The 19,835-nt window shown below is 44.9% G+C and overlaps 1 protein-coding gene across 2 annotated transcripts in view; it reads left to right on the forward strand.

Annotated features, from left to right (window-relative positions):
- The window catches only part of DPYSL3 (dihydropyrimidinase like 3), a 108,706-nt gene that overhangs the window by 41,882 nt on the left and 46,989 nt on the right, over window positions 1-19,835 (forward strand). The window contains exon 1 of one of the 2 annotated variants that reach the window (XM_080674229.1): window positions 5,732-5,945. The exons of the other annotated variant lie outside the window; for it this stretch is intronic. Within the exon in view, the coding sequence (XP_080530355.1) occupies window positions 5,907-5,945 (39 nt within the window). The 5' untranslated portion in view covers window positions 5,732-5,906. Of the gene's footprint in view, window positions 1-5,731; window positions 5,946-19,835 lie in introns of those variants that run through there. 2 annotated transcript variants of the gene reach the window in all.

Raw genomic sequence — 19,835 nt, forward strand, 5'->3', positions numbered from 1 at the left:
GAGCATTTATCCCATTTCTTTCCTGCACCATGAAGTTTCCTCTCCTTACTGAATTAGGCCCACTGGTACACACCATGATATATTCCTAGCATATTAGATTCCACTTTCTCTGATAGTTACTGTTCCATTTCCCTGTCCCCGTTTGCAATACAATCCCTTGAAAGAGTTGCCTATCTTAGATGTCTCTAATTTCCACTTTGATTTTCACCCCCACAACTTCATTAAGACTGCTCTGGCACAGGCACACACATAGTAGGTGCTCAGTAAATACCACTGAATAATTTCATACATGCTCACAAAAAAAACCCTCACTGTGATATGGGTATTACGATAATCATTTTGTAGGTGCTCTGTGACCTCGACAGTGTTTTCATGTACTGATTAATTCTCAGTTCTCATCCTCCTCAATCTTTCAGTGGCAATTAGGGAAGTGAACACATTCTCTTCTTTGAAATAATTTTGTTTCTTGACCTTCAGAGCACAATACTTGCATGCTGTCCCCTCTGTCTCATTGACCACTCTCTCTGCTTCTTTTCCTGGCTGCTCATTTCCATTAGGGATGCTACTTACCTCAGATTTCTTCTCTATCTGCACTCACTTCCTTGGTCATCTCATCCAGCATTGTTATTTTAAATAATACCTAATGGCTGTCAACTCCCAAACTCCTATTTCTCTCCTAGCTCTTCCCTTAGATTTCTAACCTCAAATACCCACCTGCCTGCTCAGACTGCTCAACATTTCACTTGGATGTTTAATAGGAATGTCCACAAACATATTCCTGACCTTTCTTCCCAATCCCATTCCTCCTACAGTTTTTCCTATCTCGCCTTCATCTTTGGAATTACTCAGGGCAACACATTTAGTGTAATCTTTGATTCTTCTCTCTCATACCCCAGTCAAATACTCAGCAACTACTGTTGGCGTTACCTTGAAATAGATCCAACATCCAACCATTTCTCACTGCTTCCACTGTTACCATTCGGTCTAAGCTACCATCCTATCACCTTGCCTTCTGTGACCCCTGTATGTAACTTTCCAGCCCATCCTCAAAACCCTGGAATGACTTTCACCGTGCCATCCCTGCTTTATTTATCCCCAATGCACTTGCCCCTAAAATGGAAGCGTAAAGAGGGATTTTATCTGTTGTGTTCAAACATTTGTATCTCTAATGCCTAGGTACCCATAGTAGGTTGAATGGATCAATAAATCATCACAAAACACTGTAAAGGTAGGTAATTCGATGCTAATTTTAGAGATGATGAAACCAGGGCTCAAAAAGTTGAGGAAATCTGCTGAAGGTCATGGAAATAGGAAGTGTATGAATTGCAATATGGAACAAGGTCCTTCTACTCCTAAATCCAGATTCTTAAACAGTAAACCATTTTGGGTTTAAGTCCATAGTTTTCCCTCTGAACTCATCAAAAAATTTTTTTTAAGAAATTCTTAAATGACCACAGGCTTTTTTTTTTTTTACCTCTTCATATACTTGGGTGGCATTTCCCTTCAAAGCTGTAGCTTTATAATCTATATACACTGAGTGGCCAGATTATTATGATCTCTGAACGCATAATAATCTGGCCACTCTGTGTGTGTGTGTGTGTGTATATATGTGTGTGTGTGTGTGTGTGTGTGTGTGTGTGTGTGTGTGTATATATATATATACACACACACAAACATATATATATATATATATATATATATATATATATATATATATATATATATATATTTTAGAGACCCGGTACATGAATTCGTGCATGGGTGGGGTCCGGCCAACCTGGACAGGGGAAGGGGACATGGGCGGTTGGCCGCCTTGCCTGCTGGTCGAACTCCTGGTCGAGGGGACAATTTGCATATTAGCCTTTTATTATATAGGATATACACTGAGTGGCCAGATTATTATGTGTTCAGAGATCATAATAATCTGGCCACTCAGTGTATATAAAAGCCTAAGCAGCCCTTATGACCAAACGACTGGAATGACCAGTCAATCAGTTGCTATGATGCGCACTGACCACCAGGGGGCAGATGCTCAATGCAGGAGTTGCCTCCTGGTAGTCAGTGCGCTCCCACAGCCAACCTCCTTATAGCCCCTCCCCCTGGTCAGTGGGCCCCCCCCCCATAGGCCTTGATCGCTGGCCAGGCCGAGGGACCCCACCCATGCACGAATTCATGCACCAGGCCTCTAGTCAGTGCATAAATACCTAACCTATTCTACTGAGCTATTCTTTGACACATGTGTTGCCTTGGAATTTGTGACTGTATCATATTAGCAAAGTGATTCCTCACCATCTTGAATTTATCTGCTCTGAAATATAGAATCAGGAAACTCTAAGTAGCTCAAGAGATGCAAAAGTATTCTTAAGTCTAGATTCTAACCACATGCCCTTAAATTACAGGAAAGTTCTTACTCCATCTACTCTTTCTTCAGATAGAATTTAAAACATTCTTGCATTCACTCACCTAATTATTGAGCAATTTCTTTGGGCAAGGCCCTATTTCATACACCCAGGACATAGCAGTGAATAAAACAGACACATTCCCTGCTCTCAAGGAGCTTACATTCTAGTGATGGGAAAGAAGATAATACTCAATAATAAATTAATATGTCATGTGGTGTAAAGTACCACCAACATAAATAAAATACAGAAGAGGGCTAACAAAGGACCTTCTGTTGATAAGGTATAAAGTCAACTACCAGTATGTGATATCTGGGACATTATTATTATTCTTCACCCTGGAACACTAGTACCTAGAAAAATAATAGCACATTGTAAGCACAAGGTAAATATCATGTGAAATTGTGAGAATGAATGAATGATGCTGAAGAAGAGAGCCCAGTTCGGAGGTTACTGCAGGAGTCCAGGTAACAGCAGATAGTGCTAGACACAGATAGCAGGTTTGTAGATGGAAAGAAGAGGTTGCATTCTGGATGTATTCAGAAGACAGAAGCAACAGCATTTCTTGACAGATTGGATAGGCAATGCAAATTGGATTGGATTGAATTGGCCTGAGTTACTAGAAAAACTTAGCCTTGATTGAAATGTGGAAGTCTATGGGTGGGTAGTTTTGATGGCCAAAATTAAGTTTCTTTGGGACCAAAAATTAAGTCTCTCTGTGTCTCCCTCCCTCTCTCATAGTTTCCTGAGATGCCTAAAGCCAAGTACTGCTGTGTATCCAATGAAAACCATTCAGAGTCATTCTACTGTGGAAAACATCCATGCTGCTTGCACTCCTCACCCTCTTGGCCAGACACAGAGGCATCTTATGTTGATCGCTGCCTTTCTCTTACCCCTTGAATAAGAAAGGCAAAGCCAAAGAAGGGCTTTTCCTTCAAACTCATCTCAGACACTTGATTTTGATTTTAAAAGAGAGAGATGATTGAAGGGGATGAAAGAGGGATAAAATGGTGTTTGTTTTACATTTCTGATGAGAACAGCTTGAATCGATTAGCTGGTTATTATGCATTCCTGTGCCTGGCTTGTCACAGCACTCTGATCCAGAGAAACAAATCACAGGTCCTATTCTGCATGGCCTCTTGCAGGCAAACCTGACCTCAAAGAGTTGAACCAAGTCTTGTAACTTGAAACAACACACACACACACACACACACACACACACACACACACACAGGACCAACTAACCAAAAAAGTATGTTATCAATCTCATTAGTAGAGTGTTCTGGTTCATAATGACCATAACCGAGGAGATAATTAGGATGCAAGACAGGCAAAGAAACACAGGATTTTTTTTAAAAAAAAAAGAGGTAGTAATATTTCTTTAGGACTATAAATGTCCCCTATTTATTTTTGTTTTTTTAAAAGAAGAACTTGCAAAATCCCCTCAAAAAACTTGGGGGCAGTAAACTATGGGAAAGATTCAGAGACCTCTGCAGGGTTTCATAGTGTGTAGTTTAATTCTTTTACTCTGTTCTAAATATAATCCTGCTTATTTGCATGTCAATCCCCAGAATGCTTTGTAATTTCACAACTCTTGGCTAGTGGTCTCAGCACTTAAGCTTTAAGAACAAAGCAAAATGTTTAGGGCGTGCCTTTGGTTTCCGTCTCTCACCTCCTCCCCCCTGTGCTTGCAAAAGAGTCCAGGGAGGTGACCTTTGCCTGGCATTCATTGTCCTAGGCAGAGTATCACAGTGGAGAGTGGACTTTTCCTGTGAAGCCTGCATTCAGTCTAGTTACGCATGAATAAACGGGAAGCTTGGATTAACTCAAGAAGGGAGTGTTTTCAGGGGGCCTTAGTCTCCCCTTTGATTATGTCAGGTTTCTGGAAAGCCCCAGCTGAAGTATTCTGTCCTCTTTCTGTAGATGCTTTTTATTGCATCTCCATTGCAAAGTAAGCCTTCAACTTAATGAAAAGATATCCTGAAGTGTGGTCAGTATTCTGCCTAACAGAAACGTGAATTCAAGATTCCTCACGCAGACCTAGTCATGCCTCATGAGATCTAAAGAATTTCTGTTTAGTAGGGCATTAGGATCCACAGTCGAGGAGTGGGGATGTAGGAGACTTATCTTGAGAGGGATTTATCATTTTTGCACAGCAAGCCATAGCTGTTTTTAAGTGCTATGATTGGTGTTATTTTTCAGGAGAGCTCGAAGCTCCCATAGTCAAGCACCACTCACCTCCCACCCACAGTGGCTCCTCCAAATTTGCCTCCCTTGGCAGTTAACTCTAAGCAGGTAGCTAAAGGAACAATGTATTCCAGCGCTGAGGGCATGTTTTTGCTTCTAATAACGGTGACTTCTGACTATCAGCCCTGCTGCCTAAAGTAAACTCAGGAATGTGAACAGGTTGACTCACAAAAATCCCTAGCTGCCCAGCAGTAACGTGCCTTCCCTTAAAGGTGTCGTCTGCTTTTTATGCACAGAGCAACATCAATACTCTTTCTTCGATACTAAGAATCAGGCAGCAGCGTTCCTTTAAAACATTATTTTGATAATATTTTTTAAAATTCAGAAAACAGTTGGTATTAGCTGCCACGGGGCCCCTCGCAGCCGAGAGTGAGTGGGTTGTTGAACATTTTCTGATACCTATTCTCTTGGTCTCAGGATAACGGTGGGCGCACCAAGTCTGGCCAGTTCTGGGCTTTTTAAGGGCTTTGCACCGGCTGTTTACACACCCAGCGACCAGCAGAGGCAGCGCCCCGCGCTTGGCTGTAACAAAGGCGGCGGCCACCCCATCCAGCCCGCGAGGTGGATGGAGGGGGAGGGCAGGTTCTGGCTGGGACACCCAGAGCTGTCACCTTTCTGAAATGAGGGTGGGGACGGGGAGAAATCGGACTGGGAGCTGGTGGGAGGCGCTGGCGCTTTCCCCGAGCTTGGCCCTCGAGGCCAGGAGGGCGACACCAGAGCTCTCTTCCTACCCTGAGACTGCAGCATCCCGGCCCGGAAAAGTCCCTCGCGCCCCCTGGTGGCCGTGGAGCGGCCTGGCTCCGCCGCACAAGCAAGTCACAAAAAAAAAAAAAAAAAAAAAAAAAAAAAAAAAAAAAGGAAGAAAAAGAAAAAGTGGGTGAGGCAGATGCAAAGAGGAAAATCAATAGGGATAAGAGAGAAGAGGGAGGAGTCGCGGATCAGCCATTCCCATTCTTGTCTTACGGGGTCCCAGCTGGCACCGCAAAAGAAAAAAAAAACGCCCGGGCGTGAACGCGAGTGGAGGAGGTTGTGTGTGCGGAGGGGGGGCCGAGGGTGAAAGGGGGACCAGGGAGATTTACTTTTGTCTCTGGCAGCCGCCGCGGGAGCCCGGGAGGGGGGCGGAGGCGAGGGGAGGCGGCGGCGCGGCCAGCGCACCACTCGCTCCACCTGATCTCGGGGCGCTGTGCGCTGAGGAAGGCGCGGGCGAGCCGGAGCCGAAGCAGGAGGGAGGCACGCCGTTGCTCAGCCACCGCCGCCACCATGTCCTACCAAGGCAAGAAGAACATCCCGAGGATCACGGTGAGTCCGGGCGCCGCCGCCTCCCTCCCTCTCACCGGGTCCGCTGCGCTGCGGGCGGGGCGGCTGGGATCCCTGGTCCGGTCCCCGGGGAGGGACAGAGACCCGGGTCTGGGGGTGGAGAGCGGCGGTCAGTCCAGCCGGCGCGGAGGGCGCCACCCAGACGGAGCGACCCTGGGGCTTGGGGAAAACAAAACAAAGAGGAAACCCAAACACTGGCGCGGAGAATTGAGGACTATGGAGCCTCCTTTCCCACCGCCCGGTAGTTCCCCAAGAACGCTGGGCTCACGGCTCTCCCTGAATCCCCGCTCCTCCGGGGGTGTCGGTGTGCGCCGCCCCAGGCCAGGGGTGCTTTTTGTCTAAGGCTGCTTTTGGCGGGGCGGGGCGGGGTGTGGAGCGATGACACCTTTCCCCAGCGTACTGGGCAGCCCGACCGCGCCCCTCTCCCAGCTCCAGCCCCGTGGCGCTGCCCGCCGTGCCGCCAGGGTGATTGGGGTGTCTGGACCATCCGCCCTCACCCTGTTCCCTTCTTGCCTGCATTCACCCGATTCATATTTCAGTGCGTCATATTCGGGACTGGACAGCTAACGTGGCTGGAGCGGGCATGACAACTGTTGTTGTGTTTTTTTTGTTGTTTGTTTTTTTTCCCCTCGATGCATTTTACATTTTTCGTGTCATTTCTCCTCCCCATCCCAAGAAAAGGCTGAGTTTTTAGAGCAGATTTTAGTTTGCAATCGCCGGCGCATGCTGTGTGCATGCGGTGTCCAGCTGCCATTGTGTGCGAGACAGAGCCACCCCGGGCCTGCGGGTGTCAGATGCACTGGGCGAGCCCTAGGCGGGGTTGAGAGGGGAGGTGCCGTTATCAGGTATAGAAGCACACTTACTCCTACCAGCAAGATGCTTTCGCCGCAAAATACCGCGCCCTGGGCTGGGATGCCTCCAGAATATACTGAAATGATGCCCCCCCCCCCCCCCAAGGAAGGGACATACCACAAGCTAGGATGGGCGTTTAAAAAATAAAATAAATAAAAGCCAAACAAAAACCCACTGACGTTTGGTAGTTTAGCACGGAGCAGTGCAGTTGTGTTTTGTCTGTCGTGAATGAGGTGTGTGTGTGTGTGGTGTGTGTGGTGTGTAGTAAGGGGATGGGTGGCTACTCCATCTTTGCAGGGCAAACAAAGGAAGTGATCAGCTGGCCCCTGGGAGGCTCTGCAGCTGCCCTAGGGCAGAGCTGTACCTGCTGCTGCACTTAATTTGCCTCAGTTCATTAGGTTTTGCTGTGGGCATGGGTCTGCTTGCACTTGTTGGGTTACGCTTGGAACATCCTGTGCGTTGGTGATTGCCATGCAGGACCTTCCCCTCGGCAGGCAGCAGGAAGCTGTTCTTGCCTCTCGTGCACTTGGCTGAGTGCTTTATTTCTGTTGCAGCATCCTACATTTTTCATGCACTTGCACTTCATGCCACACAAGTGTGCCCCACCCCTACTGCTGTTTACCTGGTCCCAGGGAAGAAACACTCCCCTCCAGGGAAAGCGTTGGGATGGGTAGGGATCCTTTTGTCAGGTAGAGGGGATGGGTTTAAACCCATCCTTCTTTACCATTCATTACTTGATGCCATTAACTTCACATTATTGAAGAAACATTGTAGGTCATTTACAACGCACAGTATTTTCTCAGAGCCAATTGCTTTTGCAAAGAGCTGTGGAGGGTATAGTAAACAAGAAAAGGCTGATTGGGACAAAAGCTCACTGTTGATACTTATTTCCCTAACTCAGAGGAGATGCGCCCAGCTGTCATGCTATATACAGGAGGTACGGTGCATATATGCCACTTGCCTTACATCCAGTATGCATTTGCCAGTTCTCCTGGTTGGGATAAGCAGAGAACAGATTTCCCCACCTCCCTAGTCTGAAGATTGCAATGGTTCTTATGGACTTAGCCTGTGATATGGCATTGAGGGCCACGCCCATTCTTCTAGGCATCATTTAAGCCACCCTTAAGGAAAGATGCAGGAATATAGCCCTGATAACTTACCTGCCGTAGAAGCCACCATGTGTGTGGCTGTGTCCTAATCTCAGGGCCAGGTTTGCGAGGGGTTCCCTTTTGTTCCTTTTGGATGCTCTTCCTGGGGTGCATCCTTCATTTTCAGTGCGGCTTCCATCCTTTCTCTTCTGCGCGTGGGGCGTGGTGCTGCATAGCAGCCTCTGCTTGAAGCTGGGGCTGTGTCTCCAGCAGCTGTGACAGGAATGTACAATGGCTGTGAATTCTTCAACCCAGGCTGCCTGATATTCATTGTTGAAAGGGGAGGGGGGCAAGAGGGGTAGGGCAGGAGTGAGCGGGATACTGGTCTTTGGGAGCAAGAAATTCATTTGTAGATTTTTTTTTTATGCTTTGTGTTATATTTCCACGAACAAGGATTCTATTTCAGAATAAAATACTTTTCTACTTTTGCAGTCTAGAGATGATTATGGTTATCCACATATACCAAGGTTGAGATGTTTATCTCCACAATTAACATAAAACATGGATATATATATATATATATATATATATATACACACACACACACAGAAAATATGATTAAAGATTTAAATATAACATATATCCCCTACTGTCAATTCTAGTATTTTTTAATGGTAAGATTGTGGAATTTGAATTAAGTTTATTATCCTCTCCATATTCCTTCCTGTGAAGGCTGCCCCACCCAGTAGCTGAAATGTTACTTTAATTTGAGGATGGGTGGGGACAATCTTTCTTGGCCCTGCACCCTCTACCTTCCCAGGCACCCCCCCCCCCGCCACAATTTGGGGGGCCTCAGAAAGGTTTTGTTTGTTGCCTTTCCTCCCACCTATTTGTGCTGCCCTCCTGAGATTAAAGCCTCTCACTACCCTGTTTTCATGGGTTTCCTGGAGAGGGTGGGGGTTTCTCTGTGGCTGGAGAATGGGTTTGGGGCTTTCCCTGTGAGTATCTCAGGCCTCAGCTGTCATGGTGCCTTCCTAGGTCATCTGTCTGTGTGCATGACCTGAACAGCCTTCCTCAAGACTAGTCCTAGTTTCTAGATGTCAGACACTGGCATTTTGGAGCAGGGCCCTTGTATTGTCATTCACCTCTGTCTCCACTAACTAGCGCGGGGCCTAACACATGGACACCCAATGATGATCTGGTAAATCAAGAAATGAATTAAAAAGCGTTCCTAAGGAGACTAGCTCACACCCATTGAGTGTTTATTACATGCATTGTCTCATTGCATCCCTGAATCGACACTGAGAGGTATTACAGATATCCTGATTGTGCAGATTTAAAAAAACTACCTGAAAATCCAGTGCATTTGGCCCAGGTCAGAGCTACAATGTTAGAGGCAGGACGCACACCTGTACACCTAGCTGAAATCAAAGTACATGTCTCTGCTTCTGCCATCACTGTTGCTTGGGGTTGGTGGGGCAGATGGTTTAGAACAGTGGTCGGCAAACTCATTAGTCAACAGAGCCAAATATCAACAGTGCAACGATTGAAATTTCTTTTGAGAGCCGAAAACCGACTTCTGCGCATGGGCCACGAAGTTTCAATCGCACTGTACGTGCACGCCCACACGTAGTATTTTGTGGAAGAGCCACACTCAAGGGGCCAAAGAGCCGCATGTGGCTCGCGAGCGGCGGTTTGCCAACCACTAGTTTAGAAGAAAGACTCAGACAGTGTCTACTCCTAGTAGAACTTGTGAAGCATTGGTCATTGTCAATCAATTCTGTAACATGGTCCCTCTTCCTTTTTATAGTCACTAAATATAAATGCCAGTTTTAGGGATGGTAGCTACCATATCAATGCTACAGGCAGAATATTTGGATAATCACAGTTCTCCTCTGATATAAGCTACAACTTGAAGCTGACCGCCGGAGTGGTAGGGAGCTAACGCGTAGGTGCAGTGCTTTCCATGTACTAGTCTCTTAGAGTCTCCGCAAAAAACCATTTCACAGTTAGGGAAGTTGAAACACAGATAACTAGGCGAAGTCAGTTACCCAGTGTTACACAGTGAGACTTTGGGGGCAAAGCTGGAAATGAAATCCAGGTCGTGTCTGACTGCACAACCTCAGCCGCCCGGGTAACAGCTACAGCCTAGCCTCCCAGAGGCACCTGCAGCGGAGGTGTTGAAAGGTTGTAGCTAGAACTCCGGAATTCCCTCTGGGAGACCAATCCCAGAGAGCTGGCTTTTTGTGAATACTAATTGGATTTCTGTAAATACATTCTGGCAGATAATTAATGCATTTCCCCTGCCTCGGAGGTTGGGCCATTTGTGTGTGATGTTTGGGAATTGCCGGATTACATCCTCAGTTGGAACGGGACCTGGAGAGTTCTGTCTAGGGCACCTAGTCTGAGCGCTGGGGGTGATTGTGAGTGCTGTGGGGGTCATGAGAATTGTTTTGGAGGAGAAGTAAGGGGGGATGCTTAGGGACTTGGGGGGATACCCAGGTGTCTGTAACAGTGGAGCAGGGGAAAGTGCAGCCCCGCCCCTGGATCTATGTCTTCCTCTTCCTCCCACTTTGGATTGGGAGCAGATATGAGGAGATGGAGGACTAGCATTTGGGAGACCGAAGGAAGAGAGGTCATCAAAGTCAGCTCTGTCCATGTAAGGTCAATTCCAGCGTAAAAGACAGAGGAAAACTATCAAAGATGTAGGAATGGAAAGCATCTTAGGTATCTGGAAATCTCAGCCCAGGCCCTGCCTGGGGTGCTCATTGTACTTTATATTTTGAGCAGGTATGTGAGCAGGTCTGATTCTCAGCCAGGTTATTTCTCTTTCTCAAAGAGCAGCAAAACGCCTCAGGTGAATAAAGAGCTATTAGTAACGGAGGGAGCCAGCTGGGCACTTGGGGGAATTCTAAGGAAATAGGTTTCCTGAGAATATTCAAGTCTCCGTGGTAGAGCTGTCAGTTTATAAATAAAAATCCATCCTGCTTATCTCACTGGGCTGTTGAAAGGCTCAAATGAGTGCCCATGAAAGTGGTCTGTGAACCCCGGATGTAGCCAAGAGAGTAAACACTGATTTATTTATACAATCTCAACCACTTTGGAATGTGGAAATGAATAAAGGAAGACTTGACAATGTCTAGAGTAGAAAGAGACTACTTAGGAAACTTTAAAAAAATACTACTTTTCAAAAACAGACAAAAATGAGCACAAAGTTATATAAAAACCATTATTTTTCCTCCCCTGCTCTAGTTATGTTACAATGTTCCTCAGAATTATCTTGGCATTCATTTGTGACAATCTAAGAGAGGCCTTTAGATCGCCTCTGGACTTGCAGACAGAGACTCTCCCTCAATCCAAATAAAGGACACTTTTCTTAGTGGAACTGGATTGTTTTCCGTCCTAATCAGCTTCTAGCCTGGAGCAACACAGGTTACAAATCCCCTTTCTAGCAATTTCTTCACAGCTTCCTGTCCAGTGGCTTTTTCTCTGCCCTTTCTCCTCAGTTGGAAAAAAATAAAATTGAGTTTGAAAAAGTACAAAAATCTCTTCAGATCATAACAGGCTCTCTGTTCTTTATGTATTGACATCTTTCATAGAACTACTTATGTCTGCTTATTGCATTTGAAAAAATGACAATATGTTTACAGTCGTGGGACTGTCTCCCTGGGATGGAAATGTGCACGTCTTTGATTAAATCAGCGCTTCTAATCATAAGGGGACTGGAGATTTGAATATGTCATCGCCTCCGAGGATGGACGTTAACTGGAGGCCTGGACTGCTCCCTGGTTACTCCCTCCTCAAAGCAATGCCCCTCTCTACCTGTTCTCCCATTTTCTGTAGGCTAGTGTGAACCAAATGGGAAAGACCCTGAACCAAATGGGAAAGACCCTGGGAAAGAAAGGATTTCCAACTCCTCTGCTGTGAAATCCCTCTCTCATCAGACTCAATATGTGTCTATCTCAGTATGTGAAATAGACCAAAAAATAGTTTAGTGGGATAGGAAGATTCTCCACCTGACCTATTCTGTTGGCCCTAGTCTAGATTGTGGGGAACTCAGTGGTTAGAAAGACGGGACAAAGCATAGTGGAGTTATTATTAAATGCCTACTATTTATTCAGTGCCTTAGCACACACTACATGGATTATCTCATTTAACTCGTGACAACTCCTGTAGCTGCAATTATTCACCATCATTTTGTGGTCTGGATAGAGGCTCAGAGAGATTGAATAACTTGACTCAAGTCACACTGCTGGAAAAGCAAGATCTTGGGATGGATCCCTTCAGAGATGAGTTAGTGTCACAGGCAAGAAAGCAGTAACTCCATACCCACAGGTGACTATCCCCACTTCCCATCACCTCCAGCTGTCCACTCCTGTTAGCTCACCAAGTCGGTCAGCACTCACAGGACAGAAGGAGTGGGGATGGCCCGGCCAAGCCTATCACATCACCATTGGAACAACAACTGAGTGCACGGCTTCCTGACAGTGGTCCATGCGTTGCTCTGCCAGCTGTCTGAGTTCGCTTCTGGCTGTTGCCCAGGAGCATGTATGAGTGGAAAAGGATGGAAAAACAGATGCTGCTTTTCTCCCTGGCCTAAGTGCAGATGTGGGCCCAACGCCCCTTTTCACTCTGTGTTCCTGTCCTCTTCCTGGACATAGACAGAGCCAGGCTCCCTGTTCCCATCCAGCCAGGCAGAGAGACAGACCCTGGACGCACCCAGAAGCGGGAGCTCCACTCTCCGGTGGCCCAGGAACCTAACCGGGACATCTGGAATTCAAAGACACGTTTCTTATGGCTTCATCAATCTCCTTTCCTTTCCTATGGAAGCACTGGACAGTGAGATTTGAAGGATAAAATGAGATTTTATCTTTTAAGAGAGGAGTTCCTCTGACTAGTAGAGAAAAGGATCCCTCTTGTTTTGGGATGCAGGGGAAGAAAGAGAACCCCGGATGGAGTGTCAGCACCTTGTGGTTCAGCCTGTCCTTGCCTCTCATTGACCTGTGACTTTAGGCCAACCCTTATTATCCTTCTCAGATTCTGTAGCAGTCAGTCGAGGGCACTGAACTAGATGATCCCTAAAGTCCCTGCCAGTGCAAAAGACTCCATGAGCCTTTATGTTGTCTTCTATTTCCTCATGAGATCGTGGTCAGCCCCTCTCCACTTAGTTCCAGATTCACAGAGAGGAGTTCTAAGCCCTCCCCACCAGGGAAGGGAGAGCAGTGAGAAAATGGATGAGAGAACAGTTGTTGGCTTAAGCTCAGCAAGACCAGCCAACATCTGTGTTGGATATAAGGGTCTTTGGTTGCTTTTTTACCCTTAAAATCCCAGCCTTTTTCTCATTCAGACAGAGGACTTGGTTAATAGACTGTGCAGGAGAGAAATGGAATAATGATGATTGGTAGGTTCTTTCCTTAGCAGAGTGTTAGAATTAATTCAAATGAGTGTTATTAAAGTGATACCATGATCTACTTGCTGGCACATACAGTCTCTCTTGTGGATAAGGCTACCATTGATAAGGGCACAAAGCCAACAATTGCCCCAAATCTAGACTGGTCAAACAAACAACAGAAAACAACTCCCAGTCTGTATATACTCACCAAGCACTGTTCAGCTGCCCTTGCCAGTATTTTAAATGTGATGGCTGACATCCAATAGAAATAACCCTCCCCAAAGGCCAAGTAATGCCATGGATGCTCCATGATGGATGGTTTCTGTTTTGTTACCACTGAATCTCCAGTATTTAGTCTTTGGCACATAGTAAGCCTTCTGTACATATTTGTTGAATGAATGGATACATTTAACACTTACTTTGCGAGAATAATTTCAAGGGAGAAAATGATTTGAATGTGCATGCGTTTGCGCTTGTACACCATCCTCCCTGTCACTGAAAACTTTTTAGAATAAGATCACCGGCCAAGAGAAGCATGACATTCCTTTAGTAGAAAACGCAGAGTTCACTGTAGCCGGGGACCTGACGGGCAAATGTGCCAGGGAGGCCATCCATCAGTGGTACTTCTTGTTCCTGGCCTCCATCCATTCTTCTCCCAAATTCTGCATCGGGTCTCATTCTCAGCCTGTTTCAGGGGCCTGCCTGGGTACTTCTTGCTTGCAAGCAGAACCATCTTTTCTCTTACTGCAAATGATTTAAAAGAATTAACAGAATTAATAGGTCTTTGTCCAAATGGAGATAATTGTCACCATGACTTTTTGAAACAGGATCTGACACAGATTTTTAACTTAAGCTGCTTCTGCCTTGGCGCAGAAAGCACAGTCATTAGAGTGATCAGCTGCGATTCCATAGGCCATTCTGCATGTGTACAGCCCACTCCGCCATTCACAAAGCTCGGTCAAGGAGCGGCCCAAGGAGCGGCCCGTAGGTCTTTTGTGTTCCCCTGTCAGAGCTGGCCATTTCAATGGAATGCTTGTTTGCTTGCGTGTTTGTTTTCTTAAAGATCTTTAGTTCCTCACCTTACCACATCTGTCAACTTTCTCTAGGCTTCTATTTGGAGCTTTTCCTGTCATTGGCTTTTATTCTAACATCCATTCTTTGGTTTGAGGGGAGGGGACAGTGGAATACATTTTACCAAGCTCATCTCTGTTTGTAAACTTGTACAGTTCATGGTCTCAGCAATCTATGTTTGCTAATAATTACTGGATCCTTTTAAAAGGAGCATCTATGATGGAAGGCAAAATGAAAGTGTATTCATGGAACCTAAACCCTTTGATCAGAAAGCATTTGAAGTACTTTATGTATTAGAGTGTATCATCTATAATAATAATAATAATAATAATAATAATAAAAGGGTAATATGCTAATTAGACCGGACGTCTTCTGGATGTCATTCTGGACATCCTTCCTGACGAAGCTGGGCCAGATGGAAGCCAGCCTGGGTCCCGGGTGCCTGCGGGCAGCCGGAGGAGGGAAGCCCAGGTCCTGGGTGCCGGAGGGAAGCTGGTGCCGGCAGCTGGAGGAAGGAAATCCTACTCTTGCACGAATTTTCATGCATCGGGCCTCTAATATATTATATAATCAGCTATAATAACAGTATTTTGCTATTTTTTGATTGAAGGAATAGTTATTGACCATCGACTCGGGGCCTAGCCATGTGATGCTTATCACAGGAGCATCTAATCTAGAATATAACTACAATAAGAATTAGCATTTGTTGTATCCTATAGTAAGTGCTTCTCATCCATTATCTCATGTAATCCTTTAGACAACTCAATTTGGTAGATCGATTTCCAACTAGGCCTCCCATTTTACTGATGAGAAAATGTAAAGACATCTGGAAGTTTGCCTGAGATCACACAAGCCTTAACTGGTGGAACCAAAATTCCAACAGACTCAGAGCCCACATTTTTAACTCCATTATATGGTGCTACCTTGAATTCTAACTTCTCTTATCTTCTCCCACCTCCGGGGTCATGAGATGTTGGTTCAGACTGGACTTCACTTTACTGCAAGTGAAGGGTTGAGTCCTTCTCTATCCCTGTTTCCCCTGAGGCATGAGTGAGGAGTTCTGCCTGTGGGAGCCAGGGGGTGCCCTCCTCTGCTTGGGGTTCCATGCAGGAGCACTGGCTGGTGCTGGAAGCTCTTCAGCCTTCCCATGAGGAACAGCCTTGCTTCCGGGCAGCTCCACACTGTTGTATTACGCAGTCAACTTGCCAGGGATGTGCCCCCCCTCCTCCCCTCAGCACTGAAAGCTCTTTTGCTTGAATTAGCAAAATTACCAATGAGGGATTCTTCTTAACATGGATTTGAATTCCACTTTCTCATCCCACACCCCATGCTGCACTCCCCAGCTTATTTTTTTAAAATATATTTTTATTGATTTCAAAGAGGAAAAGAGAGGGAGGGAGAGAGACATAGAAACATCAATGATGAGAGAGAAAGAATCATTGATAGGCTGCCTCTGCACACCCCTTACTGGGGATGGAGCCTGCAACATGGGCATGTGCCCTGACTGGGAATCGAACTGTGACTTCCTGGTTCATAGGTCGATGCTCAACCACTGAGCCACGCCAGTTGGGCCTCCCCAGCTACTTGGTAAATCCTAAGCAATATTCCATGGAGGTTTAGACTTAACCTGGCTCTGTGAAATTCATTGTCAGAGCCTCCTTAGAGTTGATTTTAATTCAGCCTTCCCTTACAGATGAGGAAACCAAGACCCAAATAGGGCTGAATGAATTAGGGCTTTTTCTGGCATCTGGTTTACTGTAGGGCACTGAGATTTTACAATTGAGTAGAAAAAAACTTATTTCAAATTCAAAAAAAATGTATGAGTAGTTATAGAAATATGTACCAAAAAAACCCCACAAGGAAACAAAATGAGGACAATAAAAATAAGCTAACATGAAATGAATCAGAGCTAGACATTGTAAACTTTATGAACATACCCATCTAGGATTTTTTCTTATGACTATATAAGTCATTAATTAAAATGGTACCACATATTATTATTGTTGTTTTACATCCTGCTTTTCATTCCACAACATGTTATGACATTTTCCCATGTTTTAAATAGTCTCCTTTAACATAATTTTGAATACCTACATATTATCCTTGTGCTTGGGGATCTGGTTAAATTAATCCTATTTTATTTAGTTTTATTTTTTTGTTTGTTATTTTGTTTTTGTTGGTTTCCAAGGTCTTGGCATTAACAACAACAATGAGATGCTGGATTCATTTTCAGATGCTGCTCTTTAGTTGAAGTTAAATTCAAAGCTACCCCAGGACAAGAGGTGGAATAACTTGCCTGAAGTTGCTCAGCTCATGGGTATCAGACTATAGATCTGAATCCCAGCATCTTTAATCTTAGTCTTATCCTCTTGTTATCGCTCCAGTTGCTTCAGCAGTTGTGCCATCTTCCAAGGAAATCTGTTTTCCCTCCCAAGTGAGCATTTTGTTTTCTCTCCACCACCCATCCTTGCCTCCCTGTCTTGTTGAGGCTGTTGACATTGTAGAGGTACACAGTGTCTTAGGAGCTGAAGCTACACAGCTGGAAGGAAAACATGCCCAGTCCTTTCCCCCTCTCCCTAATGGCTTAACTTATACGCTTGGAAGCTGGTTTTAATTTGACAATTTCTGTGTGTGTGTGTGTTTGTTTTTAACCCCACCCCTTAATTCTTTCAAGGTGACCTTTGTTTGAAATCGTACACCCTTGCCCCTCAAAGCCAATCCGTGCCCCAAAGCCTGATGAGATTACTTTGTTTGGGGATATTGATAAACTCAGAGTGGGGTTTCTGGCTTATCCAACTAAATTGCTTTAAATTATGGCCTTAGAGTAAGGGCTTTAAACAACTTAGGTTTGAAAGCAATTGAATAGAATCCTCTGCTTCCAGAGGCTTCCTCCTCAGTTTATTCCACAAAGAAGGTATGTTTTCGTTTTGTTTAGTTTTATTTCAATTACTCCATTGCCTGCTCTTTCTCAGACCCCTTTTTGCTGGGAAAAATTGTGGGAAAAGCTTAGCCTTGCTCGGTTAAGGGCAGGAAGAGAAATAAGGAATCCGCTATTCTAAACCCTCTCATTTTAATGATTAAGAAAATATGGGCCAAAGAGGGAAAATAACTTGCCAAAGGTCACACAGCAAAATAGTCCTATTTTTTAAAAAAGGGGAAAAAAATGAAACAAACCAAAAACACACACAAAGCTTAGGATTCATTTCTCTTGCTTTGACTCAGTGCTTTTCTTACACTCTTTTTGACGGGAATGGGGGAATGTGAGGGGCTGTTGTGATCTGAATTTGTCCCCTCAAAATTCATGTGTTGAAGTCTTAATCTCTAGTATCTCAGAATGCGACTGTTGGAGATAGGGTCTTCAAAGAGGTAATTAATTTAAATGAGGTCATCGGGGTGGGCCCTGCTCCAGTAGGACTGGTGTCCTTATGAGGAGAGGTTAGCACACAGGCACACACAGGACAAGACCCTGTGAAGACAGAAAGGAGAAGAGGGCCATTTATAAGCCAAGGAGAGAGGCCTCAGAAGAAACCAACTGCCCCCACACACCTTGATCTTGGTCTTCTAGCCTCCAGAATTGTGAGAAAATAAATTTCTGGTGTTTAAATTTAAGGCACTCAGCCTTTGATACTTTGTATGGCAGCCCTGGCAAACTATACAGGGGGGAAGTTAAGAACAAAGACATATAAAAACTCAAAACTTCAGCCCAGGCAGGTAGCTTAGTTGGTTGGAGCATATCCCATACACCAAAGGTTGCGTGCGGGTTTGATCCCAGCTTAGGGTGAGAATGGGAGGCAACCAATCTCTCTTCCTCTCTATAAAATCCTTGGGTGAGGATAAACAAAAACAGCTTGGCCTGTGTTGCTCAGTAGTTGAGCATAGACCTATGAACCAGGACATCATGGTTCGATTCCCAGTTGGGACACATGCCCAGGTTGCAGGCTTAATCCCCAGTAAGGGGCATGCAGGAGGCAGCCAATCAATGATTCTCTCTCCCTCTCCCTTCCTCTCTGAAAATAGTAAAAATATATTAAGAAACAAAAAACTAACATTAAAGGTGAGAAGTTCTCAACAAACAGGAAAGGGAAACCCAGATAATTTTATAAGGGATCATGCCATGCCAGAGCCCATGCTACTGATGTTCAGGCATGGTTTTATATACGGTGTCTCATTCCATCCTTATAACATGCCTGGGTTATAGTTACAGACCCACTTTACAGATGCAGAAACTGAGGCTCAGAAAGTTACATGGTTATTAACTAGCGGGTGGAATTAGCTCCAAATTCACCCCATTGTCTGACTTTAAAACCTTCACTTAGAACACTCTGCTCCTTCCCAATGAGGAAGTTAATCCAAGCTGTTTAGTAAACATTGCCATCAAGTTTTTTAAAGTTAATATTTTTTTTTCTTATTGTTAACTTTAAAAAATGACCTGTAATCTGCTTAATTGATTGGACAGGAAATTTTGGGTCCCTGATTTTAGAATGAAAACAGCAATCGGGGAAACTTAAAAAGATAACCAAGGTATTTGAGCCTCAGGACTAAGTCTTCCCAGTTGCTTACACCTTTGCATGTTAAAACAGACAGATACACATAATAAAGAATTAATGTTGGTAGTGATGGACCCTAGGCCCCGAAGACATCTAACCCATCAAAGGAGTATCTATTACCAGCATTGGGTCATATTTGCTGAAGCAGGAAACCAGATCCATACATCTGTAATATGAGCAGATGTGGAAACTGTCTGTGCCAGAATTTTACAGTGACATCTTTTAGAAGTATTTTAAGAATAAGACCTGAGAAATATGCAATTTACCAGAGAAACAAATTCCAATTAACTGGAGCTGCTGGTAAACCCAGTTGTCATGATAGGAGAAATATGAGCGGCTTTAAAGATTGAATGTAGAAGGTTCTCTCACAACTGTGTCCCCCCTGGTTCAAAGTTGTGTGGTCTGTCCGTGCTTAAATGTATAGGTTTAAACCCAATTGGACTTTATTAGTAAGAAGACATAATCAAGTTAAGAGTTCACTGGGCTTTGTTTCCAGCATACGCTGGGGTTAAGCCCCAGTTAAGCCAGTCTTAGACTAGCTGTGCAATTTCGTTGCCTCTACCTTTAGACTAGAATATTAATTCAACCACTCCCCACCATTTTTATCACCCTAGCTCAAGCCTTTGTCATCTGATTGCAAGGCCCCCCCTAGTTGAATCACCCCACGTGATCCTTTAAAAATATAAATCAGATCCAATCACACCTCTGCTAATACATCTATTGCACTTGGAATGGCTCTCAGGGTTCCACGTGTGCTGGCCCTGACTCCATCTCTCCGGACTCCAATCCTGCCACTGCCCCTCAGTGACTTGGCAGCAGCTATCCTCCCCTTTCACTGCCCCTTGGACCTGCCATGTCCATCTCCAGCTCAGAACTTCTGTACTGGCCGCTCCTTCTAAATGGGGAGCAGTTCATTACTTGA

Source organism: Plecotus auritus, assembly GCF_963455305.1.
Source record: "Plecotus auritus genome assembly, chromosome: 6".
Taxonomy (NCBI): Eukaryota; Metazoa; Chordata; class Mammalia; order Chiroptera; family Vespertilionidae; genus Plecotus; species Plecotus auritus.